The sequence below is a fragment of the Amblyomma mixtum genome, chromosome 2 (assembly GCF_055824585.1).
Source record: "Amblyomma mixtum isolate Tamu chromosome 2, ASM5582458v1, whole genome shotgun sequence".
Classification (NCBI taxonomy): domain Eukaryota; kingdom Metazoa; phylum Arthropoda; class Arachnida; order Ixodida; family Ixodidae; genus Amblyomma; species Amblyomma mixtum.
This window is the reverse complement of record NC_143013.1, coordinates 234,276,657-234,303,723: the sequence shown is the minus strand read 5'-3', so window position 1 is coordinate 234,303,723 and position 27,067 is coordinate 234,276,657. Positions and strand designations below refer to the sequence as shown.

Below are 27,067 nucleotides of genomic sequence, written 5' to 3'. Positions count from 1 at the left end.
AGGGACTATGGTCCCTTTGTATGAATAATCAGTCCAATAAACTTCTCTTCAAGTCATTTCTAGTTAATTTTTAGCGCTCATCCTGTCTCCTTCTATGTCTTTATCCTAGTTTTTTTGCTCTAGTCTTTTAATTAATGAAGCTCTCGGCGTTCTTACCAAAAACCATCGGTTTCCATTATTTTGAAGTAAATGGCGCTTTACAGTGTCCTCCGAGAAGTAGTGTGTCCCCTGAGCATTTTTCTTACCAAAACTCTCCTATGGTACTCATACACGTGATGTGATTTTTGTTTCTTTTTTCAAGCTTTTTTATGCTGCGGTTTCGGCTAGAGTTGTCTGTATTCGATAATAGTGCGGTACCCTATTGGATCCAGGCAAACTTCTGTTTGTCGTCTGTATCCCCTTAAAATGCACTGGCATCGCACAGCGCACGGCCGTTTCAGCTACCATCGAAATTCAAGCCCTGAGAGCCGGTGTACCACATCACGATTGAGTAACCGAACTGTATAGACAGTAAGCCACTGTTGGTAGACGGTGTAAAGTAGTTTTGCGTGATCAGCTTTTCACATATTTTATTCCGGTTAAGTCGCTAACTTATTTTTCATCTAGAGGTCCCCTGGAAGTGGAGAAATACCTCCTCAACGGGGACTCCTCTTGCCCATAACAGTATTCATAGTGGAAGCAAGCGAGAAGGAGTGCACGAAAGAAAATCAAGACTGTCTGTACAGGCTGGCCACAGACGCCGAAGTTTTATTGTGGGTTGCAGGATTTTATACATTGTAGACAATTGGTAGCGTACGGGTGGCAAGGAAAAAGAGAAACATAATGAAAAAAGAGCTTCCTCCGTGGAGATGTACCAATCTGCGCAGTACGCTGTGTTCCTGTCACTAAGCCCAAATATTGAGTGACCGCAAAATGTTGAGAACCATTAGAGCGAAAGCTCTCCCACTCTAGCCCAAACCCGAGTTTCGCTGTGTGTTGCCGGAGCATCGAGCGGAGCAGCAGGCGGTTAGCAACGGCGTCCCTAGCAACAAATCTGAGTCCAGAAACATGTGGTTACTGCGCCGAGGTCCGCTGGATCACTAGAATAAAATACCATATTGGCATGTACTAGTTCATGCATGTCATGATGACGGCGTAGTATATATTCGGATACAACTTAAGCCTGCAGTGAAGCTCCTTCAGCATTCAGCCTCCGCGCACAGAATTCCTCCACGACGAAAAAGTAGTCGGCTGGTTAAACGACTCTTGTTACTTAAACAAGGAGCTTATCACAAGAAAAAGATTGAGCTCCAGAATTTTGATACGTGGATTGTTTGATATGGCAATCCTCGGCCATTTTTTTTAAGTTGTATACCACTGTCGTAATGAGCATAAATAGTAGTAAGCGTAACATCGTCCCCATGCAATGCAACACTGGAAAGGGGAAGTATAAGCTAATCATGTAAACTTTAACTAGACGTATCAATAACAGGAATTATTCAGCCTTGAAGGCACGAAAAGCAAATTTCCACCGCCATTGTCACTACCAACGACTTCGTAAAAGAAGAAGTTCCAAAGAATACGGGAAGAAGACGAAGCCTCTGCAGCACGTGACTTTTGGAGTCTCCTCTCTCGGCTCCGAGGCCCAAGTATTTCTACCATGGAACACGCAGGTGGCGGTGACGTTCCCGAGCCTTTTGCTGCTGCCAAGGGAACAACAGGCCGAGGCCGAGGGCGTGGCCGGGTCTTAAGCAAAGCAGCGCCCGTCTACGGAGAGGCACCACGGCAAGAGCTCGTCCAGAAGCTGAGGCTGCTGCCAGCGCAAGCATCTGCGGCTGCGACAGCCCACCAGGTACCCCAATCATCAGCCCGAACACCATGCAAATATGCTTTCCGAGCTTTCAGAAGTAGTTTCATGGACAGAAGTTTACAGTCACTTTCTGCACTGCATCGTCGTGTAATTCTGCATAATTAGAGTTTGTAAAGTAGAAAAAGATCAATTCATTATTTTGCATTGTCAGCAAAATAAGTGATTGAAGTGATGGGGCATGCGTGGTTGTATCGTGATGCTGTGTACGCGCAATGTCGTTTTGTCGCGCTTTACTTTTCATTACTATTATTACTGCTTGATTTTGTCTCACCTTCTCACTTGAATTCTTGTGATGCTTTTTTGTTGTGTGCGTTTCCTTGAGGTATTATTGATATGCTCACACGTACACAAGGCCTCAAAGTGAGGCCGGTAGTGTCTTGTAAATAAATAAATAAATAGCAAATAGCCGACGAGGCGGAACCAGTGGTTTTTGGAATTTCGGCTCTACTTGGCGTTACCCAGATCTGTCGCACTTCAGCCAGCACCTAGCAAATAGAACTTCACCAGATCAGGTCATTCACGAAGAGCTCCTTAAAAATTTCGAATTATGAACGGTTAGGTTATTCATAGAGGTGTGGTAGCGGGATTAGGCAGCTTGAGCCGATAAGAGGGCCGCAACTGGAACAGGACACGGCTGATAGGAGATCAGCGCTCGTGTTGTCTTGTCGGTTCCGTCTTCGTGTTACTCGGGCTGTTTTTCCTATGAATAACAGAAACCAACTCTCCCAGCTTTCCCTCCGTCTATGTGTGCAGTCAGTGGTAGCGTTTTTTTTTTTTTGCAGTGGACCTATTTGGGCATGTTAAGATGATGGCTTTAAATACGCTTCGCCAGTCTGAAGCAAGACCACACACTTATTTTAGTCCCCAAGATGTCCACGTTAACTTTTTACTGCTGAAGAGTGACTAGCCGCGACTTTTTATAGAGAGCACAGTTCTTCAAGGGCTTTTTCGTCTTTTTGGTTAAAAGATAGAAGATTGCTCATGAAAAACCGCAAAGAACGGGGCCTACGTCTTGAGCGTTAGTGGCCGGCAATGGTCCCTCTTATGCGTAATCCACGTAGGCGACTCACAGGCTGTGTGGCACAGCATGACTCACCTAGCATTCTTGAAGGGGCAACGGGCAGTTAGTGACCGTGTCTCGGCTTAGGCGTTGCGCAGCCTGAAGGGACAGGTGCAGAGTGAAGTCGTTGCGCTGCACACCATCGTCGCTCCAACACACTCGCCCTTCGACTTCGGCCACTCTCTAAGTAGTGCGCTCTCTGTGTGGAATGGAAAAAAAGAGAAATCATTAATGAGTCGCAGCATGTTAATTAATGAGACAGTGTCCAATATTTTGAACGGACATAAGGGGGACGGAGTGCCCGGTGCTGTGTAAACAAAGATGTCCGGGATGATGATGCACGAAGAATGCGAGGCAAGTCTGATTGCGTCGTTGGTTCGCCAAGAATATTTGTGAACGATTTCGATGCAGCAGCGTAACTGTATCAAAATTAAGTGGTCCCGTTTCTCAAAAAGGTGATCGCTTTGTTCTCCTAAGTTTCTTGCTGTCGGAATATTAACTGCCATATGCATACCGTCGCGCCTTTTGACAAGCACTGTCCTACATCCCAGCCTTTTATGGCAGTTCGCTCGGCTGTCTAGGGAATCTCGACGCAACAGATATCCCAGCGTTCCTATTGGGCCATTGAAACAACCGTGTTGACAGAGAGCACAGTGATTCTACCGCCGGCTCGCTCGCTTTTATCACGTAAGGTGCCGAGTCCCAGGACTGCTAATTTTTGTTAGAAATACGAGAGGATGTTTCCTGGAAAACCACATGCACTCTTGTATATTTCACGAAAAGATAAAACATAAACCACTCAAACATATTGCTCCGAGTCCGCACATTTAAAGAGGTGATCACATATACGGTCCTTAGTCCTCGAAACATACGGGCCCCTGATAAATGCAACTATCAAAGGTGAACGCTGCTCTTATGCAAACTGACACATTTTATTCTTACACGATACCGAAGATACAGTAAATCCATTCGCCTTGAACGATCTGTAAGAAATCTCTTTGGGCAAAAATGACTCTTTCGATATATTTAGGAACGCAAAGCGGATGGCGGAGAAACAATGAGAGCTGCAGTTCTCGTCGAACCATTTCAGCCCCTCTCATCCTGCCTGGACGCCGCTGAAGACGTCCTGGAGCAGGAACGACATGCAGAAGCGGGGCCGTCTTGCTCTGTTCCGGACCGGGGCCTCATCGCCGCAATCAACCAACGCCAACAAAATAATGAGCGCCAAGTGAAGTTTAATGATAGGCCTGCAGTCATCCTGCGTGCAGCCTTTGAAGGTACGGGCTAAAAAAATCATATGAGCTATTTAAAGATCTCTCGCTTCGATGCGTATTGCTGCTGCGTGTTCAGTAATGACACGCGCAGCGCATGCTACTCTGGAATAATTCCTGCGCTTACCTCGACACAATATATCAAGAGCTGTAATTTTTAGGCCTCCACAAGACGCTGTTGGAAGGCTCTCAGTGTAAATCAACACGTCAGAAGGTATTACTGTTTTCATTGCGATATTTTCAAGCCTTATTCGTGCCGCGTAAGTACTTCAGCCCACTGCCTATATGCCACCAGAAGATGCGGTAGCGGCAATAATTAGCAAGGTAAGGGTATGAATGCACAGTGCTCTCCAAGCTGGAATTATTTCTCTTGATCTTCATGCCGTGGTGGAGTAGTGGGCATGGTGTACCCGTGCATGACTTTGGAACACCGCCCCGAAAATGTGTGTGTCACTGTTGACGAAAAGCTGAACATTTAACATGACGGAAAGTAATGTTTTTTGGCACAGTGCGAAGTGTCAGCGTGCGTATTAAGAAATATATATTGAAGTGCGGAGACTGGTAGGTAGTCCAGTGCATAGTAGGAAGTTGGAACAATTATTCCTGAATATTGTCAGGTCAGTTTGCATATTTTACGTGTGAACCAGAGCCAGAACAAACATGTAATATTTAGTAATTGATTGGATATGCTTAGAATTCATATTTAAATAATCTATACGTCTAACTTATAGGCTCGATGAATAGAAATTCCAAAATTAAAATTAGTGTTCAGGGCAGATTGATGGAAGTTCGCTGGTATGTTCAGGCCCGCTAGCGCCAATTTAGGACACGCTGCGGCACTGCATCGGTTACACAGTTTTGCCGCGTTTTTATTTTCTCGCACAGAACTGGTATTTACGTTCCACATGGCCTTATGCACCCTAAAATGGACCGATGTGGGCATCATGCTAGCACGTCCAATTTCCACCTCTGTTCAGAGCCCATGCGAGTTCTGTCAGAAGCCATACAGCAGCTTTCTGCGGGCAGCCCGATGAGGGTTAGCACAGGTATTTTTCTACTTATGTCCCGCATTTTTGTTCTATTTTATCTGAAGTAACCGACAAGAAACTGTCGTCGGCAACGAGCTGCCACGTACAGGCGCGGACAAAAGTAAACGGAGCACGCAACTTTCTCCGAATATTTTTCACGCGTCACATAATTGAAATTTCTGGCAGTGGTACGCGCATGCTGGTAGCGGAGGTTGATGGGCTTTCTTGTAGGAAAACAATGCTTCTTCATTTCCAATGGAGAAGCCGTGATTGCACTTCGAACGCAATAGCGTGCTCTGTTTAATTATGGCCGCGCCTGTACGCTTTCTATTCCTGCCACGGTTATGTGGGATGTACATCAGCGTGCTCCGTTTACTTATGGCCGCACCTGTACGCTTTCTATTCCTGGCACGGTTATGTGGGATGTACACCAGCGTGCTCCGTTTACTTATGCTCGCGCCTGTACGCTTTCTATTCCTGCCACGGTTATGTGGGATGTACATCAGCGTGCTCCGTTTACTTATGGCCGCGCCTGTACGCTTTCTATTCCTGGCACGGTTATGTGGGATGTACATCAGCGTGCTCCGTTTACTTATGCTCGCGCCTGTACGCTTTCTATTCCTGCCACGGTTATGTGGGATGTACATCAGCATGCTCCGTTTACTTATGCTCGCGCCTGTACGCTTTCTGTTCCTGCCACGGTTATGTGGGATGTACATCAGCGTGCTCCGTTTACTTATGGCCGCACCTGTACGCTTTCTATTCCTGCCACGGTTATGTGGGATGTACATCAGCGTGCTCCGTTTACTTATGGCCGCGCCTGTACGCTTTCTATTCCTGCCACGGTTATGTGGGATGTACATCAGTAGTGTGAGGGCAGGCCCTTTTCGGTCTGCCCACCTTATACCTGCGTAGAGCCCACATGTGATTGCATCTACTCTCATGTGTCCGGCGGGGAACCCACGTGAGCAGCAGCAGGCATTCCCGCTTTCCAGCCCCGCTTCGGCCCTTCTCGTATCTTCAGTGGTTTTTTTACGGGCAGCACAAATCGAGATAGCCCAGGTTTGCTTGCGTGAGGGACCCATTTGTGTCGGATCCACCTTCGAATACGCAACAACTTACTGATGTCAGCGGGTCTTGGAAATGTGGGCTCGGTTAGCACTTGCCTCATCGATATGAGACCCATAGAAGATGAACTTCCCTAAAGGGGGCCGACGAAGGTTTCCGAGTCAATGTCCCTGCCCCACTAGCCCGTTTGGGACCACAGGGGCATCACGTTTTGTGCAACTTGGGTAGGTTATGCTTGATGCACGTTTTTTGCTAATAAGCGAGTTTTCGCCACTGCGTGAACAAAGCAAACAGAGGTGTTTTTACATTCCCCACACGAGAATTCCAGAGAGACGGAACGTGTATAGGACTGCGAAGTGTAGTGCGCTTCTTTTAAGGCGAAAGCCTTTAGTGGCTCATGCTCGCGGTGTCCGTCCATGCTCGCAGTGTACGTCGGTGCTCGCGGTGTCCGTCCTTGCGCTGGAATCGTGCCAACTGTGGCCTCTTCAGTGCAGCGGCGCAACCTCCTCCATAATTTCCTTTCCTCAAATTCATTTTCTTCATTACGTGCCCTCTTTCTGTTCCTTCTTTCACTCCCACTTCCTACCTTCCTCTGAAAACGGATGACGGGTGTCCACAAAGAAATGCGAGACAGTCACTGCGTAATTTACTTTCCTCAAATAGAATTTTCATTTTCTTCACTACGGCCTCTCTTTGTCTTTCTTCTTTCACTCCCACTGCCTCCCTTCCTGCACGGTGCGGTACGGGTGTCCACCGCGACGGTTGCTAGGCGACGGCTCTTGCAGCCGCAACAACAACACAAAAGCGCAATTCAGACGTCCACTGACCCAGGGAACCGGTTATGAGCGCTTCCTTTCCTTACAATGATCGGAGTGTAAAACGTCAACGCCAATGCCTCTGAGCACAATGAACGCCGAATAGATAACTGTGACGGCGACGCCGCGAAACGGGTGCCAAATAGCTCGCTCTACAACACTGCAGCCAAAATGGAGACCGCAGTCACCAAAGACAATAAAAACCGCACATGCGTGAAGCCCTCCACGCGCAAAACGGTTCGGGAAAGCGGCGGTGGGTTGACTACAAGGCTTTTGCTAAGCACTTTGGAATTTCGAAAGTGTCTTCGGTAATTTTTCTACTGCCTCGTCTCTAGAAATGTGAGTGGGCAGACATATTCTTGCAGCAGACTGGATTGTGGCGTGTGTACGCTATCAGAGAATCATGCTGGGTTAAGGTGCGCTAGAAGTGGATGACAATAATTGGTTTTCAAGCCCAGGCGCGGTTGCGCAAAGCCAGCCGCTATTCCGCTGCACAATCAAACAAGACGAAACGAATCCCCCCCCCCCCTCCCGTCACGCCACTCTTTTTTTTTTTGTCGCCCGTATGGCGCCCGTGATCAGACTGTCACTACCATGGAGCACTCTATTGTGCAGAGAGGGTGGCGTTCTAGCGACCACAGAGCTAAGCGTATCTCTCTAAAACAAGGTTTTAGTATGCGGTATTGGTACACAAACCAGTCTGAAAAACTTTCGGTTTTTGAAAATAGGGCCCTCAGAATTGTTCATAGCCTGCCACATAGATACTCAACTAAAAACTTAATTTCCAAGCAGAAGTTTATTAATGTTTTCAACCTGTATGCTTATATACTATTGCGCACCTATAAAACTGAACAAATAAGATGCATTACAAACATAACTGAACAAATAAGATGCATTACAAACATATCTGACTTAGCCCAGAAACAGTTATTTCAGTGCACATACCCACGCCGTCGCAAACCACACTGTGTAGTACCTGTAGTCAGAAATAACTATGGACGCCAAATGCTAACATTCCAACTTCCCTCACTCCTGAATAGATTATTTGCTGCAAACATTGACATAGGAAGCATTAGCTGCTCTGACCTCCTCGACTACTTTATTTCTCATAGCCTTAGTCGCTTTGGGACGTTAAACCCCGTAAACCAAACCAAACCAAACCTATTTCTGAAGCCACATTTTCCTTGTACTCATACTTTAAGCATGTATTCATGTATTATTTGCTCTTGTTATAATCTTTATAACAGTTTTTTATTGTTGTTTGTTGTTATTGCTTCAATCCGTATTAATTTTATACACACGCTGGTGATTGTGTATTTGCCTGTTGTCTCTTTTTTTTTCTCACAAGTGCCGTCGCATGCCACTGCCCACTTGCTGTACAGGGGGTGGGAACCTTGCCAAGCGCGAACCGCTTTTATTCCCATCCCCTCCAACACTGTATGGTGACGGAGAGAAATCATCTTTTATTATTTTATAGTATCGGTTCAGCTCAGGCTCTCAAGGCGGGCAACTCGAGTAGTAAATATGAGCTTTTTTATTTTTTTTTTGTAATCCATCCCAGTAAGATCGAAGCTCTGATGAATTTTTCCAAAGAGACCCAAGAAGACAACTGCGTTCTTCTATTCTTCGATTTAAAAATTCATTGTCTGCCTATTTGCATGTACTAGTTGGTGCATGTCATGATGACGGCATAGTATATAGTCGGATACAACTTAAGTCTGCAGTGAAGCTCCGCCCACATTCAGCCTCCGCGCACAGAATTCCTCCACGACGAAAAAGTAGTCCGCTGCTTAAACGAGTCTTGTTACATAAAAAAGGAGCTTATCACAAGAAAAAGATTATGAGCTCTAGAACTTCGATACGTGGATTGTTTGATATGGTAATCCTTGGGAATTTTTTTTAAGTTGTATACTACTGTCGTAATGGGCATAAATAGTAGTAAGCGTAACATCGTACACATGCAATGCATCGCTGGAAAGGGGAAGTATAAGCTAATTATGTAAAACTAATTAGAGGTATTAAAAACAGGAATTATTCAGCCTTGAAGGCATGAAAAGCAAATTTCCACCACCAATGTCACTTCCAACGACCTGGTAAAAGAAGAAGTTCCAAAGAATAAGGAAAGAAAACGAAGCCTCTGTAGCACGAGACTTTTAAAAAAAGAAACACGCAGGTGGCGGCGACGTTCCGGCGCCTTTTGCTGCCAAGCGAACAACAAGCCGAGGCCGAGGGCGTGGCCGAGTGTCAAGCACAGCAGCGCCCGTCTTCGGAGAGGCACCACGGCAACCGCTCGCCCAGAACCTGAGGCTGCTGTCCGTGCAAGCTCCTGCGGCTGCGACCGCACACCAGGTACCCCAGCCATCAGTCCGAACACCAAGCAAAGATGCTTGCCGATCTTTCAGAAGTAGTTTCATAGACCGAAGTTTACAGCCACTTTCTGCACTGCATCTGTGTACAATTCTGCTGAATTATAGAATTTGTAAAGTAGAAAAAAGGCCAATGCATCATTTTGCTTTGGCAGAAAAATAAGTGATTCAAGTGATTGAGCATGCGTGGTTGTATCGTGATGCTGTGTACGCGTCTTGTTGTTTTTGTCGCGCTTTACTTTTCAGTATTATTATTACTGCTTGATTTTGTCTCACCTTCTCACTTGAATTCTTGCGATGCTTTTTGTTATGTGCATTTCCTTGACATATTATTGATATGCCCACTCCTGCCCAAGGCCTCAAAGTGAGGCCTGCAGTATCTTGTAAATAAATAAATAAATAGCAAATGCGCTGACGAGGCGGGACCAGTGGTTTTTGGAAGTTAGGCTCTACTTGGCGTTACCCAGGTCTGTGGGACCTGAGCCAGCACCTAGCAAATAGAACTTCACCACTTCAGGTTATTCACGAAGAGCTCCTTAAAAATTTCAAAGTGTGAGCGGTTAGGTTATTCAAAGAGGTCTGGTAGCGAGATTAGGCAGTTTGAGCGGATACGAGGGACGCAGCTGGAACAGGGCACAGTTGATAGGAGATCAGCGCTCGTGTTGTCTTGTTACTTTCGTCTTCGTGTTACTCGTGCTGTTTTTCTTATGAATAACAGAAACCAACTCTCCCAGCTTTCCGTCCTTCTAAGTATGCGGTCAGTGGTAGCGGTCTTTTTCTTGCAATGGACGTATTTGGGCATGTTACGATGTTGGATACGCTTCGCGAGCCCGAAGCAAGACCACACACTTATGGTAGTCCCTAAGATGTCAGCGTTAACTTCTTACAGCTAGAGAATGACTAGCCACGACTTTTGATAGAAGCACATTTCTTCAAGGGCTTTTGCGTTTTTTTTTGCTTAAAAGATCGAAGATTGCTCATGAAAATCTGCAAAGAGCGGGGTCTACGTCTTGAGCGTTAGTGGCCGGCACTAGCCCTCTTATGCGTAATCCACGTAGGCGACTCACAGGCTGTGCGGCACAGCAGGACTCAACTAGCCTTCTTGAAGGGTCAACGCGCAGTTAGTGACCGCGTCTCAGCTTAGGCGTTGTGCCGCCTGAAGGAACCGGTGCAGAGTGAAGTCGGTGCGCTGCACACCATCATCGCACCCACACACTCGCTCTTTGACTGCAGCCACTCACCAATTAGCGCGCTCTCTGTATGGAATCGAAAAATAAAGAGAAATCAGGAATGAGTCGCAGCATGTTAATGCGACAGTGTCCATTATTTTGAACGGACATAAGGGGGACGGAGTACCCGGAGCTGTGTAAACAAAGATGTCCGGAATGATGATGCACGAAGAATGCGAGGCAAGTCTGATTGCGTCGTTGCCTCGCCAAGGATATTTGTGAACAATTTCGATGCAGCAGTGTAAATGTATCAAAATAAAGTGGTCCCGGTTCTCAAAAATGTGATCGCGTCGTTCTCCTGAGTTTCTTGCTGTCGGAATATTACCTACTATATGCATACCGTTGCGCCTGATATGAAGCACTACCCTCAATCCCAGCATTTTATGGCATTTCGCCCGGCTGTCTAGGGAATCTCGACGCAACAGATAGCACAGCGTTCCTATTGGGCCATTGAACCAACCGTGTTGACAGAGAGCACAGTGATTCTACCGCCGGCTCGCTCGCTTTTATCACGTAAGGTGCCGAGTCCCAGGACTGCTAATTTTTGTTAGAAATACGAGAGGATGTTTCCTGGAAAACCACATGCACTCTTGTATATTTCACGAAAAGATAAAACATAAACCACTCAAACATATTGCTCCGAGTCCATACATTTAAAGAGGTGATCACATATACGGTCCTTACTCCTCGAAACATACGGGCCCCTGATAAATGCAACCATCAAAGGTGAACGCTTCTCTCATGTAAACTGACACATTTTATTCTTACACGATGCCGAAGATACGGTAAATCCATTCACCTTGAACGATCTCTAAGAAATCTCTTTTGGCAAAAATAATTCCTTCGATAATTTTAGGAACTCAAAGCGGATGGCGGAGAAACAATGAGAGCTGCAGTTCTCGTCGAACCATTTCAGCCCCAACCATCCTGCCTGGACACCGCTGAAGACGTCCTGGAGCAGGGACGACAGTCAGAACCGGGGCCGTCGTGCTCTGTTCCGGAGAGGGGCCTCATCGCCGCAATCAACCAACACCAAGAAAATAATGAGCGCCAAGTGAAGTTTAATGACAGGCCTACAGGCATCCTGCAGGCAGCCTTTGAAGGTACGGGCTTAAAAAATCATATGAGCTATTTAAAGATCTCTCGCTTCGATGCGTATTGGTGCTACATGTTCAGTAGTGACACGCGCAGCGCATGCTACTTTGGAATAATTCCTGCGCTTACGTCGACACAATATATCAAGAGCTGTAATTTTTAGGCCACAAGACGTTGCTGAAAAGCTCTCAGTGTAAATCAACACGTCAGAAGGTATTACTGTTTTCATTGCGATATTTTCAAGCCTGATTAGTGCCGCGTAAGCACTTCAGCCCAGTGCGTATATGCCACCAGAAGATGCGGTAGCGACAATAGTTAGCAAGGTAAGGGTATGAAAGCACATTGCTGTCCACACTGGCATTTTTTCTCTTCATCTTCATGGCATGCTAGAGTAGTGGGCATGGTGTACCCGAGCATGACTTTGCAACACCGCCCCGAAAATGTGTCACTGTTGACGAAAAGTTGAACATTTAACATGACGGAAACTAATATTTTTTGGCACAGTGCGAAGTGTCAGTGTGCGTATTAAGAAATATATATTGAAGTGCGGAGACAGACAGGAACACAGGAGTCCAGTACGTAGTAGGAAGTTGGCACAATTATTCCTGAGTATTGTCCGGTCAGAGATGCGAGACAGTTACTACGTAATTTCCTTTCCTCAAGTAGATTTTTCATTTTCTTCACTTCTCTCTTCTTTCACTCCCACTGCCTCCCTTCCTGCACGGTGCGGTACGGGTGTCCACCGCGTCGGTTGCTAGGCAACGGCTCTTGCAGCCGCAACAACAACACAAACGCGCGATTCAGACGTCCACTGACCCAGGGAACCAGTTATGAGCGCTTCCTTTCCTTAAAATGATCGGAGTGTAAAACGTCAACGCCAACGCCACTGAACACAACGCCGAACGGACAATGGCGACGGCGATGCCGGGCAACGGGCGCCAAAGAGCTCGCTCTAAAACACTGCAGCCAAAATGGAGACCGCAGTCACCAAAGACAATAAAAACCGCACATGCGGGAAGCCCGCCACGCGCATAGCGGTTTGGGAAAGCGGCGGTGGGTTGACTCCTAGGCCTTTGCTAAGCACTTTGGAATTTCCAAAGTGTCTTCGGTAATTTTTCTACTGTCTCGTCTCTAGAAATGTGAGTGGGCAGACATTTTTTGCAGCAGACTGGTTTGTGGCCTGTGTGTGCTATCAAAGAATCATGCTGGGTTAAGGTGCGCTAGGAGTGGATGAAAATAATTGGTTTTCAAACCCAGGCCCGGTTGCGCAAAGCCAGCCGCTATTCCGCCGCACAATCAAAGAAGACGAAACGAATCCCCCCCGTCACGCGACTTTTTTTTTGTCGCCCGCATGGCGCCCGTGATCGGACTGTCACTACCATGGAGCACTCTATTGTGCAGAGAGGGTGGCGTTCTAACGACCACAGAGCTAAGCGTATCTCTCTAAATCAAGAGGAAACTGCTTCTGCACTATAAATTGCTCACTAAACCCAGTCCTGCTCGCTTCTTTTCAGACTGTGGCACTTCTTACGACCCAATTTTGCAATAGAAGGAACATTAAATACAACATCCCGCTGCTGTTCCCAATCTTAGCCAATAAGTATGCTTCGAATTGCCAAAAAACACTACCTGATGTTTTTAACGGCTACCCTTTCATAAAGCGTAGTAACATTTGTGCTGAACCCGCTTAATCCCAAATGAAATACGTAATACTAGAAGTGTGGCAGTTCCAACAGCACAGAGTAGTCAATGACTAGGTGCCACTGAGGCTCTCAATTATCAGCACATAACCTGTGTTTTTTTGCAGCAATGGTTCGTTCATTTCTTGAAATGGATTCAAGGCTGGCGTTCAGAAAATATTTGCTTTTAATTTGTTCTTTGTAAGTGCACTGTCCCAGGAGTAGTGAGTGCACGAAATTTGTTTAATTGGTTAATTACGCACATGATTAGGCACATTGTTACAGACCTTGGCTTCTGGGAGTTCTTGCATTTAATTAAAGCTTTGTCTCGACGTGTATCATAACCAAGTGCTAAGTTGGGCCAATTGGTATCGTAATCTCGAGATTACAAGCCCAGCAGAAGAAAAGTAACGAGGAGACAGGACAGGAGAGGCGCTATAGAGAGCGCTTTTTTTTTCCACTATTGGCGTCGCTTTTCTTGCATTGAAAGTTGCATTTTCAGGCGTGAGCTATAATCACACCATACACTGCATTCCACAGATCCGGATGCTCTGACAGAACAGCAGTTACACTTACTGGTCCCAGTGCTGTGGTCAAGGATCAAGGCTGATCCCCATATTCACCAACCCGCAACTTCCTTCTGCATTCGTGTAATCATGGTAAGCGACGAATGGACGCAGTGCGCATGTGTCTCGCATGACTCAGGTCCGACTCAGATGCTAGAACTTCCTGCTAGGCCTCACTTGGTGAGGCCGAGGCGTGGTGCACTGCGCCCCCCTCGCAGTGGACCACGCCACTTCAAGAGGAGGGGCGTGAAGACGCTATAGGAGAGCGAAATGCATAGGTAGAAGCAAAGAAAAGTGGTTTTAAGGGCCAGAGAGGGTTGATTGAATACGACCTCACAGGTCTCCTGATGTCTACAACACGCAAGAGGCTGCATACACCCCTGAAAAGCTTGGACAAAAAAATTGGCGGGGGTTAGCTTTGGTTAAGCCTGGTATGTTGCGTAAGCGGGCGCAGCGCATCTAACGGAAGGAATGCGGTGCGCCGCGACTAAAGAACGAACGCAGTGTGCCGCGTATACAGGTCCCGCGTGGCTACCGGGCGCCGCTGCGCGACGACTCGACTTGGTAGCCCATCTCACACCTTAGTATGACGTCACGCTATGACGTCACTAGGCATAGCATGACGTCAGAGGTCCTTCTAAATGTCACGCGTGGCTACCGGCGCCGCTTAGCGACGACTCGACTTGGTAGCCCGTCTCTCACCCTTGTATGACGGCACGCTATGACGTCACTGGGCATGGCATGACGCCATAGGTCATTATAAACGTCACGCATGGCTACCGGCGTTCGCTGCGCGATGACTCGACGTGATAGCCCATCTCCAGCTCTGGTATGACGTCAGAGGTCATTCTAAAGGTCAAACGTGGCTACCGGCCGCCGCTACGCGAAAAGTCGTTCATGAGCATAGTATTGCTTTCGCAATAAAACAGTGCCGTGTGTTAAAGAGCCGAACACAAGCTGACGGGATTTTCCTTCAAAGACGGCAGGAGAACAGGATGAATGAACGCGCGCGGAAAACTGAGCGATCCACGCCGGTTTTATTGCGAAAGCAATACTACGCTCATGAACGGAATTTCGCGTAGCGGTGGCCGGTAGCCGCGTCTGACCTTTCGAATGACCTCTGACGTGATACCAGGGTGAGAGATGGGCTACAAAGTGTCGTCGTGCAGCGGCCCTTTTCCCGGCCCCTGCAAAAGGGCTGAGTAAGACGGAGGAGCGAACTTTAAGGCGCCTGCAGACAGGTATACTCTAATCTGTCCTGCAATCATAAAACATTACGATCCTAACACGGAGTGGCGATGCCCGCACTGTGGGGAGACCTGTGATATCTTCCACATGGTATGGGCATGTACTCAAAATCCCCACCTCCCCCCTTCCCCTACTCCTTCCAGAGAGGCATGGGAGACTGCCCTCCTCAACTGCTCCTCGCTTGAGTCCCAAAGGGCTCTGGTGAAACGGGCGAGAGACGGGGCCTCGTCATGCGGTGTGCCGGATTAGGGACGCCGATCATGTAGCAGGGCCACTCAATGGCTCCCAAACTCTAACAAAATAAAAGTTTTCACCACCACCACCACTACGCGTGACATGTACAATAATCTATGACGTCATCTATGAAGCTTGGAAGAACGCTAATATTATCTTAATTCATAAGAACGGAGACGTCAAGCACTTGAATTACAGACCAATCAGCTTATTGTCCGTTGCCTACAAGGTATTTACTAAGGTAATCGCTAATAGAGTCAGGACAACCTTGGACTTTAGTCAACCAAATGATCAGGCAGGCTTTCGTAAAGGATACTCGACAATAGATCACATTAACACTATCAATCAGGTGATAGAGAAATGCGCAGAATATAACCAACCCCTATATATAGCCTTCATTGATTACGAGAAAGCATTTGACTCGGTGGAAACCTCAGCTGTCATGCAGGCATTGCGGAATCAGGGTATAGAAGAGTGGTATGTGAAAATATTGGAAGATATTTATAATGATTGCACAGCTACTATAGTTCTCCATAAAGTCAGCAATAAAATTCCAATACGGAAAGGTGTCAGGCAGGGAGGCACGATCTCGCCAATGCTCTTCACTGCCTGCTTACAGGAGGTATTCCGGGGTCTGGAATGGGAACAGTTGGGGATAAGAGTTAATGGAGAATACCTCAGTAATTTGCGATTCGCGCTTTGACATTGCCTTGCTAAGCCACTCAGGACAAGAACTGCAAAGCATGATCAATCAGTTAGACAGGCAGAGCAGAACGGTGGGGCTAAGAATTAACATGCAGAAAACCAAAGTAATGTTCAACAGCCTAGCAAGGGAACAGCAGTTCGCCATTGGTAGCGAGGTGCTGAAAGTAGTAAGAGAATATGTCTACTTAGGGCAGGTAGTGACCGCAGATCCGGATCATGAGAGGGAAATAACTAGAAGAATAAGAATGGGGTGGAGCGCATATGGCAGGTTCTCTCAGATCACGAATAGTAGCTTACCAATATCCCTGAAGAGAAAAGTATACAACAGCTGTATCCTACCGGTACTCACCTATGGGGCAGAAACGTGGAGGCTAACAAAGAGGGTTCAGCTTAAGTTAAGAACAACGCAGCGAGCTATGGAAAGGAAAATGATAGGTGTAACGTTAAGAGATCGAAAGCGGGCGGAGTGGGTGAGGGAACAAACGCGCGTTAATGACATCTTAGTTGAAATCAAGAGGAAGAAATGGGCTTGGGCAGGGCATGTAATGCGAAGGCAAGATAACCGCTGGTCCTTATGGGTAACGGAGTGGATTCTAAGAGAAAGCAAACGTAGCAGGGGACGGCAGAAAGTTAGGTGGGCGGATGAGATTAAGAAGTTTGCGGGGATACAGTGGCGGCAACTGACAAAGGACAGGGTTAATTGGAGAGACATGGGAGAGGCCTTTGCCCTGCAGTGGGTGTAGTCAGGCTGATGATGATGATGATGATGACGTCATGCCATGCCTAGTGATGTCGTACAATGATGAGAGATGGGCTACCAAGTGGAGTCATCGCGCAGCGGCGGCCGGTAGCCACGCGTGACCTGTAGACGCGGCGCACTGCGTTCCTTCTTTAGACGCGGCGCACCGCGTTCCTTCTGTTAGAGGCGCTGCGCTCGCTTTCGCAACCTACCAGGCTTAACCAAAGCTAAGTCCCCGCCAAATTTTTTTATTTCATGACGACTTTAATGAAGAGAGCGCTGCAGTCGGGAAGTGGATGGAAAGTATCGCGTTCATACGGAAAACCAAACAAGGCCAGTACTGTAGTGTGAAATCTTTGCTCAAAGATAAGATGATTATCGACCGAGTTCAGACGCCAATGATTGTGGTCAAAAGCGTGTGGTTTTCAAAGATAAACGCGTACAGTTTGGACGCAATGAAGTCCTGAACTTACATACACAGAATTTTCCTAAACACTTTTCGCAATTTTTAAAATATGTTTTTTGAGTTGGAAGAACGCATTTTTCGGCATAGCATTGCCAGCGGTGTACATGAGAATACGGATAAGACGTGCTAACTAGCAGGATGTTTCACCAATATTGATTCGTTAACGGTTTAACTACTAGTGTTAGGCTTCATAATTACTGAGGGGCGTATAGCCCACCGTAAGTAATGTCCATATTAGTTCGTATAATTTCTAAATGCGGTTACTGTCGATGCTGTGGCCCAACAATTTTGGCTATTTCGACAAGTTAAGTGCACTGGAGACGTCGCTTTGCCTGCAACCTTCTCGAGAGCGCATGTATTTGGCGCGATGCAGCCAAAATTTGTTGTATTGCATTGTGGGGGAGGGGGCGGGGTGGACACCAGCAGGCGAAGTAGAGTATTGAGCGCAGCATCGCAAACAGGTGATCAAGATGAGAGGTTCGAGCCATCGGCGAGGAGCTGTGTTAAAGGGGCGATGATACAGGCAAAATTTTGTATGAAGCGGCGAAAGTATGAGCACAAGGTTATAAAATGGCGAAGTTTGTTTGAGGTCGGTTTGAGGAATTCAGTGACAACGCGAAGTTTGCCAGGGTAAGGAAGAACGCCGTCTGTGGAGATTACATGACCAAATATTGTCACTGGACGCCGGTAGATCGTTCTCACAGTACTTAGCAAGAGCACTGAGCAGAGCACAGCTGACTGACCCTAGAGCTGAGCGGAAGACGACGAAGTCCGGCACGCGACAAAGGACGAAGACAGACCGCACGGGCGGCAATATTATCCTCCTCGTAGCACCGGTGACATTTTTTCAATTTGAGTTGTAGCCCAGCTTCAGTAAAACACGTGAATACTCATCGAAGGCGCTTTATATAGGATGGAAAATATTGAGAAAAAACTAGATTGTCATCCAGAGAACCTAGACGCGTTTCCCATTTGAGCCCGATGGGAATATTATCTATCATTCACTCGAATGTGGCTGGGGCATTGCTTAGCCAGAATGGCATCACCTTGAATTCATAAAATCTATCCGGGGCGATGAAGGCGGTTTTTGGTCGGTCAGCGGCAGCCATCGAGACCTGCCAGTAGCTGGAGCGTGAGTGGAGGGAAGAAAAATACTCCGCTCCCTGCAAGTAGGCCAGTGCATCGTCGATTCGGGGTAGAGGATAAACATCCTTGCGAGTGATTTGTTGAGACGGCTGTAGTCCACACAGAGCCTGATGAAGCCGTCTTTTTTCGTCACCAGGAGAAGAGAAAAGGTAGAAGGGCTGTGAGAGGGCTGTGTAATGCCGCACTCAAGCATGTCGTCGACATCGTCACTGATGACGCGGCGCTCAGTGGGCAAGACGCGATACGGACGCTGGCACAAGGTGGCGTGCGTACTGGTGTCACTTTCCATGTCTTCTTAGAGCTGCTGGAACTGCTGCCGGTCGGTCCCAGGTCCCAATACAGTAGTAATGCTCTTAGAGCAACCACCATGCCTCATTACCTCACCGACTAAATGTGCGGAAACATAAATGAGTGTAAAATCCAAGGCGCCAGTGAGTTAACCGATTGCATAATACAGGTCAATAAAGAATCCTTTCCATCTCATGTCATGCAATATTCTATGTACTTTCATTATATCTGTACACAGACTGTGGTCCAAAATTGCTTAAATACATTAACCACCGCCACAGAGCTTAAGGCCTGTCAGGTCTGGAAGCGTTCAAATAGATTGCCATTATATACAGAAAAGTAATCATGAATGCTGACATTGCTAGTTCTGCTGGCGTTCTTTCCTGGGTTCTCCCGTCCCGCATTATTTCGAATGTTGTCGTTAGAAGCTCCTTGTGGGTCTAGATACTTCCACTGAGATGAATTCTACAGGTACTGCTAGGAAACTGGCTGAGCGGATCACAAAGGACAAACTGCTAAAATCGATGGGTGTCTGCAAATGATTGCCAAGAGAAGCTTAAGAAATGATTGTCAAGTAAGGAAATGGTAAGAAAAGCGCAGACTGTCGCAAGCATCAAGCGCTTTTTCCATCTTCCCCTCCGAAGAAACGAGCTGGTGACGGTGCTTTTCAAGCAATCCTAGCTGACTTTGCACGAGTGGACTGCAGTTGACGACAGGATGGGAGAAAGGAGGAGGAAAAATTTTTGTTTTGCTTGATATGTTAGAAACCTCCATCAACTTTGTAGCATTACTGCAGCGGGATACGATGCGTAATTACAGCACGGAGCCTAAAATAGAACAAATAAAAAACAAAAATAGCTGCGAAAACACGAAGTGAATAATCGCTGAATGTGCAAAAAATCCACAATTTAATATATTATAAATGGTTGCCGGGTCCATAAAAATTCACTGGTGAGACGATCGAGGTAGGGGGCTCGTAGAGATGACTAATAGGTATTGTATTTTTCATGGCAGCTGCCCCTGCCTAGCAGCGAGGTTGTCGTGTGTGCTCAGTGGGCGATAAGTATCGGAGTCAGAAGGGAGTTTGCGCTTATAAAGGCATAAGTCTTACTTGCCTCATTCAGCGCAAACCCTTCCTTGTGTGTTGACACTCCATGACACAAAAAAGATGGCGTCCGCATGCACATGGAAGAGGACGAATAAATTAATGGTTGGTCGCGCGAGGTTATTCGAGTAGAAAACCTGGATCGCACAAGTCCGACAGGTGGCAGCACCTGCCATCCCAGGACCATGGCGATCCGCTTAACCGCTGCACTACAGCGCCAGGAGAGGTATGCGGACTTCCAGGCATCTATGAATGTTAACTAGACGAAGACCAATTCTGCACAGATGGGTATTAATTGATTAGCTGAGGCGTCATACCCTGACGGCGGAGCGTGGGCCGCGGTACGGCGGCGACTTCCCTCATATTTTTGGCACACGCAAGCAGTCTGAAGTGTCTTATGCGCAAACATAGCCGTGTATCTGTCTCCGGTCGAGCGCCACCCAGCAGCAGCTCGACTCGATGCGTCGAAAGCGGGTAGAAGACCGAGAATTCCGGCAGCTGCGTGGCGTCGGGTAATATCACGCCGCACTGCGCACCCAGGAGCAGCTCGAGTTGATGCACGGCGACTACGTTCACGAGGTGACCAGGCGGGCTTACGCCTTTTCCCTCTGCCGACTTTTATATGGAGGCGAACAGAGTCTAAAGGTAATCCTGTCAGCCTTAAGCCACTCGAATAAACTCCTCCGCCAAAACGCACTTTTCAAAAACTAAGGTTTCACTGAATGAGGAAATGTTTTGCATAGATACTTTGACCAGCAGCCAATAAACTTTGTCAACGGGGTAATACAGTCATTAACGTAATTCGTCAGTCGATATAGGCACAATGTGAAGGAATTAATGTTGCAACCATGGCTTCATTTCAAGAAAAAGTAGCTTCCAGATAAGTTATAAAGACATATCCTGTTTTCATTCAGCCGCTAACGACCGCCAAATTTTTCCTCCGGTAACACCAATTTGTTTTTCTGCGTATATAATGCGATTCAGAGTAAGATTGAAAATCTAATTTCAGGCAGGGCTGGTATTACGCACGGGTATACAAAACGCAAATAGAGGTAGGGGGTAGTTGGTAAATACAGTAGTGTTAATAACGACGTGCACCTTATAGTCGTGTAAAGATGCAAATGGTGTTACTTCACATACACCGAAGACGTTATTGCTAGAACTATCCGAGGAGGAGACTGCATGGTTGCCAGAACAAGATTGATAACTTGGTCAGCGCTGATAAAAATATATTGTATGTTACCCTCCGTGACTCACTGAAGTCAATAGATAGCTGTGACAATGGAAAAAAAACAAATAATCGAAGAAGAATGCGGTAAAACCGCCAGCTCGCCTCCGCCAAAAGTAAAATAAGCGTAAGCAATCTTTGTGCAGGCAACATATACCTGTTGACACCAAATGAAACGTAATCAAATATATTCCCCAACTATATGAGGGAAAATCAATTAATGCCATTATTTTCAATACAGAAATAATCAATTAGCTTTAAGCGATTACATATCCAGTAATATTCTAAATTGATCAACACCACAAAATAATTAAATAAACTAAAAAATCCCCTGTGCCCCTTGGTTTCTGTGGCTGTTGGCTTCTGTCATATTTATAACGAGCCCCTCATTCCACTTCCCTTGTTTGCTTAATTGCTTAGCGAGGGCCTCGGTTCTGGCAGCCTTGACGCCATAGGAAGCATAAGAGTGTTCTCACGCAGCTTCCACCCTCTCCGTTCGATGACGTTCTACGTCACACCTGCGGTAACTCAGGACTTTCTACGTCCGCCGCTTATGAACGTGGGTGACGCTGATGAACTCTCTCAAGGTTAGGTTACTTGTAAACATAAATACCCCCGAAAGCAGAAGATTTGACAGCCGTCGCCGTAGCTTAGTAATAAAGAAAAAAAAAAAGTCGCCGTAGCTTAGAGGTAGAGCACCGGACGCGTAATTCGGAGGTCGTGGGTTCGGATCCCACCGGCGGCATGTGGTTGTTTTTTCTTCTGCTTTTCTAATCAATTAGCTTTAAGCGATAACATATCCAGTAATATTCTAAATTGATCAACACCACAAAATAAATAAATTAATTAAAAAATCCCCTGTGCCCCTTGGTTTCTGTGGCTGTTGGCTTCTGTCACTAAATGAATAATATTATGGCAGTAATAATGCAGGATAAACACGTTTTGAATAAAAAATAATATAATTGTTTTTTTTTGTTTGTTCAACGTAAGTGGTTGTACCAGATCATATGAAAAAAAGTTAATGTTGAATATTTATCACTTTTTATTAGCTACACGCAGCAGAACTTGAGAGCACTCTTGTATTTCGGGGAGGCAAAAAGAAGAATATGAGGTCTCAAAACGGAGCGTTGTGGTACAGTAGATGTAACTTATTTTAATATCTTTATTTTGAATTTCTTAAAGGCCACTTAGGGCTGTATTGGCGACAGGGAAGTTCTAAAGTACTAAACAGCGCTGTTTTCTTTTCTTTTATTAAAATACAACCAGAAAACTGTTAAAAGACTTCAGGATATCTATAAAAATATCATTTGCACTGCTATCAGCCTGAAGATTACATAAAATAGGCTCTTATAGACTGAATACAGCCGTGCACGTTGATCTGTTACAGACAGCGCCAGTGCGCTGAGGACAATAAAGTTGCAGAGGTCAAGAAACATTTTAAGTTTAGCAGGAATCATTCTACAACATTTAGCATATCAGTGTCAGACGTAAAATACTAAGCATGATTCGGTATTGTGCGTAACAGAACACTAGTAATATCAGTGTTGTGCTGAATTACCTAGACCTGTGTCTTGCAAGAAAGCCCAACAAATTACGTCACCACACCATGCGCCTTGGTCCCGGCAATTTTTGCGGTCTATTTTAACGAGGCGCAGGGGATTGTTACGAAAACGCACGTAATGATAGTATTCGGCCAAAATGAATTGTATCATCCGGTGTTCGGAGAGAACTGGGAATAAACAGGATCCAGCTGTGAAGCTTAAAAGGGTGGAACTGATTAGAATGACGGAAGTCTTACAATGTATGGTGGAACTACGTAATGATTTTGAAACAGCCATAATATCATTAAGCAGTCTGGCAAGAAAAATTGAAGGGAAGTGCAAATATTCCAAGATTCAGATATTATGCGAATAACATTTGCTGTTAGATTCGCCCCGCACTTTTACCGTTCTTTTAATTCTAACTTCGTAAACACTGATAAATTACGAAATATTATTTTCACTTGCAGTTGTGGAAAAAACACCGTGGAGTTTGCAGGCACGTTCACAGCTTATCATCTTGCACATAACAGATGAGGTTTGTTCTAATCCGTTAGGTGCGAGAAACGCAGGCACTTTTCGGGACAGAGGTGCCACAGATCTACAGCCGCTGACCTACATCACTCGCCGTGTCTCCAGAGCCACCTATTGCTCCCAAAATGGCATCTCAATCCCACGCGCCGAAGTGTGGAAGCGTTTGCTCTGTCTGCTTTCGGTTTGGGGCGAGAAGGACCTCACACGATGAGTCGACAAGCTGACGTATGCTTCCCGCCACAAACTTTGAGACATAGGCTGCTACTCTGATAATGCATCAGCAGACGGCATTTATTTTTGGATTTTGCTGCAAGCTGGATGCTGCCGTTGCGTTGCCTCGCGTATCAAGCTAAAGCGTTGGAACGCCGTTCCTGGGACAATCTCAAACGACTACCCCTTATAACAGGAATGAACTAGGTGATACACAGTTACAGCGCCGCTGGCGGTGAATTGTTTGCTGACACTCGCATGTACTGGAGACTTCAATCTCTCATAGGACGTTAATGCGTTAAACCAACGCCTTGACGGTCATCAAAACTCGCTGCGGTGCACTCGACCAGCAAGCGCCAAACGAGCCATTAGTGCATCATGCTACGACGCACGATAGCTTAGCTGTGAATGCGCTAGCGAAGAAAGTGACGATGACGTCATAGTCTTGTCACGAACGGGCAAGGGGATTCGGGACGACAGAGCAAATTGGGAAGAAGCGGCCCGTGCATGAGTTGTTTTGCGGCGATCGCTTTTCTCGCACGCAATTTTCTCTTGTTAGAACCCATAACGTACGTATTTGAAGAGAAAGACAGAGGAAAACTCCTCTGAGTCAATATCTGATGGTCTGGCATAGCGTGGTTTGCGTGCTTTCTCTCACGGGTAAATTTCGATTGCTTTTCTTTCGGTAGGAACAGCATATATGCCCTGCACAGGCATCGAAGTTTCTACACGCGCTGGATTCATTAATCGGAGAACGCTGCGGTTGGTCTGGCATATACAGCGCTTTGCCGTCATGGAGGGGAGGAGGCTTGAAAGACTGTGCCCCGGTCGCGTTGTAGCATGAGCTGCCGCTCTTCGTCCCCTTCGTGGGCTGTCTTTTTCGTCACTTTGCCTATAAAGAGGGGTATGGCCGCCCTACATTTCTTCACGAAAAGATTTAGTGAGTTTGGGCGCCGTATGAGCAGTAAGCCAAACCGTCATACTGTCACATGTTATAAGACCACGAAAGAGTTTATTGCTGTACTGCTGCTGAATTATTATTCTTCCACTATTCATTACCTTCTAGGTCGTATGACAGGAATGAGACATGGCGACTATGAGTGATATAAAACTTATGCCTTTTAAATGTTGGTTTTTTCAAGAAGTGCATGTTGTTAATTTACCCTCTCTGCGTTACTGTGTGAATTTATTTGAAAATATTCCATTCGCAGCCAAACGTTTGATAGGCAAATCCCTATGAATTTCTAGTCGCAGGATTTATTTAAAGCCACAGGCACAGCTGAATACTTCCCCTCCGTATGCCAATGAACAAGGGGGCTTACCTCGCCGCTGACATTGGATATCCAACCATTCCTATTGCAGAAAAGGACCAAAGGTTGGTTCCAGCGCGGCCTCCTGTGTGAAGTCTTCGAGTTGATCGACGTCATTCAGCGGCGCACCGCCAACGGGACTCGGCGTCGTCTGCACCGCAGTGAGGCAAACTGCCTCTCCTTCGTCTCCAAACTGCTCCTTGCAATGACGACAGGAGAGGCAGCCCGACAACCGGAGCTCTCAGAAGTCTCCTCCGCTCTCGGGGAGGTTCTGTGCTGCTGCTGCTGCAAGATGCTGCCCTCGTCCGGAATTCACAGCGGCACCATGGTCAGTGGCAGCAGAAAGTCTTCGCTATTATTATCTCAACTATCCTAACTATAGGAGTACTTGAAGCTGGGCTTGTTGGTGCATATTCGTGAAAGACATGAGAGCGCAAAACGGGGACACGGACGAGGAAGGGAGCAGCGCTCGTCCTGTTCCCTTCCTCGTCCGTGTCCCCGTTTTGCGCTCTCATATCCTAACTATTATTCCAGTATTCCAGGACTCAATGAGAAATGCATGCGTGACAAATCATTGCGAGGCGTCAGTTATATCAAACAAACATCTTTTTTTCCCGGATAGGCAGGTAGGCCAGTGACCATCGGGTGACTATTCTTCCATCTCGGAACTTACCTAAGCAAGAACGCTATTCCTGATTCCGGCGTGATTCCTTGCTTGTTTTCTTTGCATTCTGGTTAAAAAAACGTCACGGATTTCAGCTTCTGCCCTTAACATCGTCCAGAGTAGAGGTCTGAAACAGTCCTGACTAGGCTAGCCGCATTGGGAGCAGCTTAAGATTGCCTAACGCTAGTAGCCTACCGGCGGAGAGGAGATAATAGAAACCAAGGTTAAAGGTTTTTAACAAGCAAATAGAACTACAGGAGAATTATTCAGAAACCAATGCGCATATTTGAAAACGACCGATGAAAACAAGCACTCGTCGCCCTAAACTTCCTTTCTTTTATAGAGAAGTGTTCTTTCGTGTGTTTTTTTTTCTCGAGTAGATTTATATCTTTAGGTGGTAAGACAGCCAACAAGAAGCGAGTAATCCGTGTCTGGAACAGTCTAAAATGCTCAGGATCAGCGGGCCACAAAGCAAAGCCCGGCTGGTCGTGTGTTTTTGACCCCTGCTGGAGTGCTATTGATCGTATAAGTTTTTTTTTTCGGCACTGCCAAACCCGCACGCTTTCTGTGCATGCTTTGGACTCGTTCTTTTCCTTAAGCGCATGTAGCGCTCTGGCGTGTACAGATCCATCACCTGGGAACGCCATATGTCACCAGGGGAAACAGTGTTTGCAACGCTAAGTAATGTATACAGCCAGCGCACGAAGACAACTCAAAAATATAAAACATGGTACAAGCAGCAAACCTTTTGGCTCTCTTTTATAAAAGGTAGAAAAAACCGCAAAGGCGTGCGACGAAATTCGCAGATTTCTCTAATTAGAACTGCGCACATGAAAAGAGCGCGAGTCAAGATAATTTAGAGGCGATTGCACAGCTCACGTTCATTTACAAGAGCCATGAGGTGTAACATTAGGCGTAGCTAAGTGTAGCTAAGAGCGAATGGAATTGGGCCATTCTGGTTTTTGGTCCTAGGAGGCGAATGAGGATCCCGACTTAAAAATCGGTTCTAGAAGAGAGCAGAAACGCTGACCTAGCGCTACTTTTCACCACCTCTAGACGCCCATGCTCATCGAATTCAAATTGCTGATAATGACAGCTTGTGAACGTCATTTAGACTACTGGAGAACCTACTTAGCAGGATATCAACAGTAAGCAGGATATCAACTGACGCAGTTAATCTGACCACTGGAATGATCACAAGCATTCTCGTTGGAATTGAAACTAGGCCTCCCAAACGTACAGCATAAAACCGCTTTTGTCTGCTACCAATGGTTGCCAATAGCATTGGTGATAATGGCAGTCAGTCACTACTGAAATGCTCAGTGGTCGGTGTTACCAGAAGAGCTACTTCCTTTGCAGATGCAGTGCATCTACAAGACCCTTCTTACAGCGGGGAAGAGTATCGAGCACGTCGCCCCCTTCTGCCTGGATGCGCTGATAAAGCGCCTCACGTTCAGGTTTCTTTATGAACAACGCGTGCCTCCAGATGAGAGGAAAATGCTGCTGGAGCTCATCGAACTGCGGGCTAGCGGCTGGGTTTTTGGAGGTGCTCAGATGGACTATTACCACCCTGGCAACAGCGATGAAGGAAACCTGTTGCAAGAAGTGCTCCACAAGACCCGGTGA

At 46.5% G+C, this 27,067-nt stretch overlaps 1 protein-coding gene across 1 annotated transcript; it reads left to right on the top strand.

Annotated features, from left to right (window-relative positions):
• The first annotated feature begins 1,639 nt into the window (after positions 1-1,639).
• Positions 1,640-27,067, top strand: LOC149362985 (uncharacterized). Its single transcript, XM_089568406.1, has 5 exons — positions 1,640-1,831; positions 3,940-4,186; positions 14,001-14,119; positions 24,830-25,105; positions 26,801-27,067. Exons 1-5 carry the CDS (start codon positions 1,640-1,642, stop codon positions 27,065-27,067), a joined length of 1,101 nt encoding a protein of 366 aa, XP_089424532.1.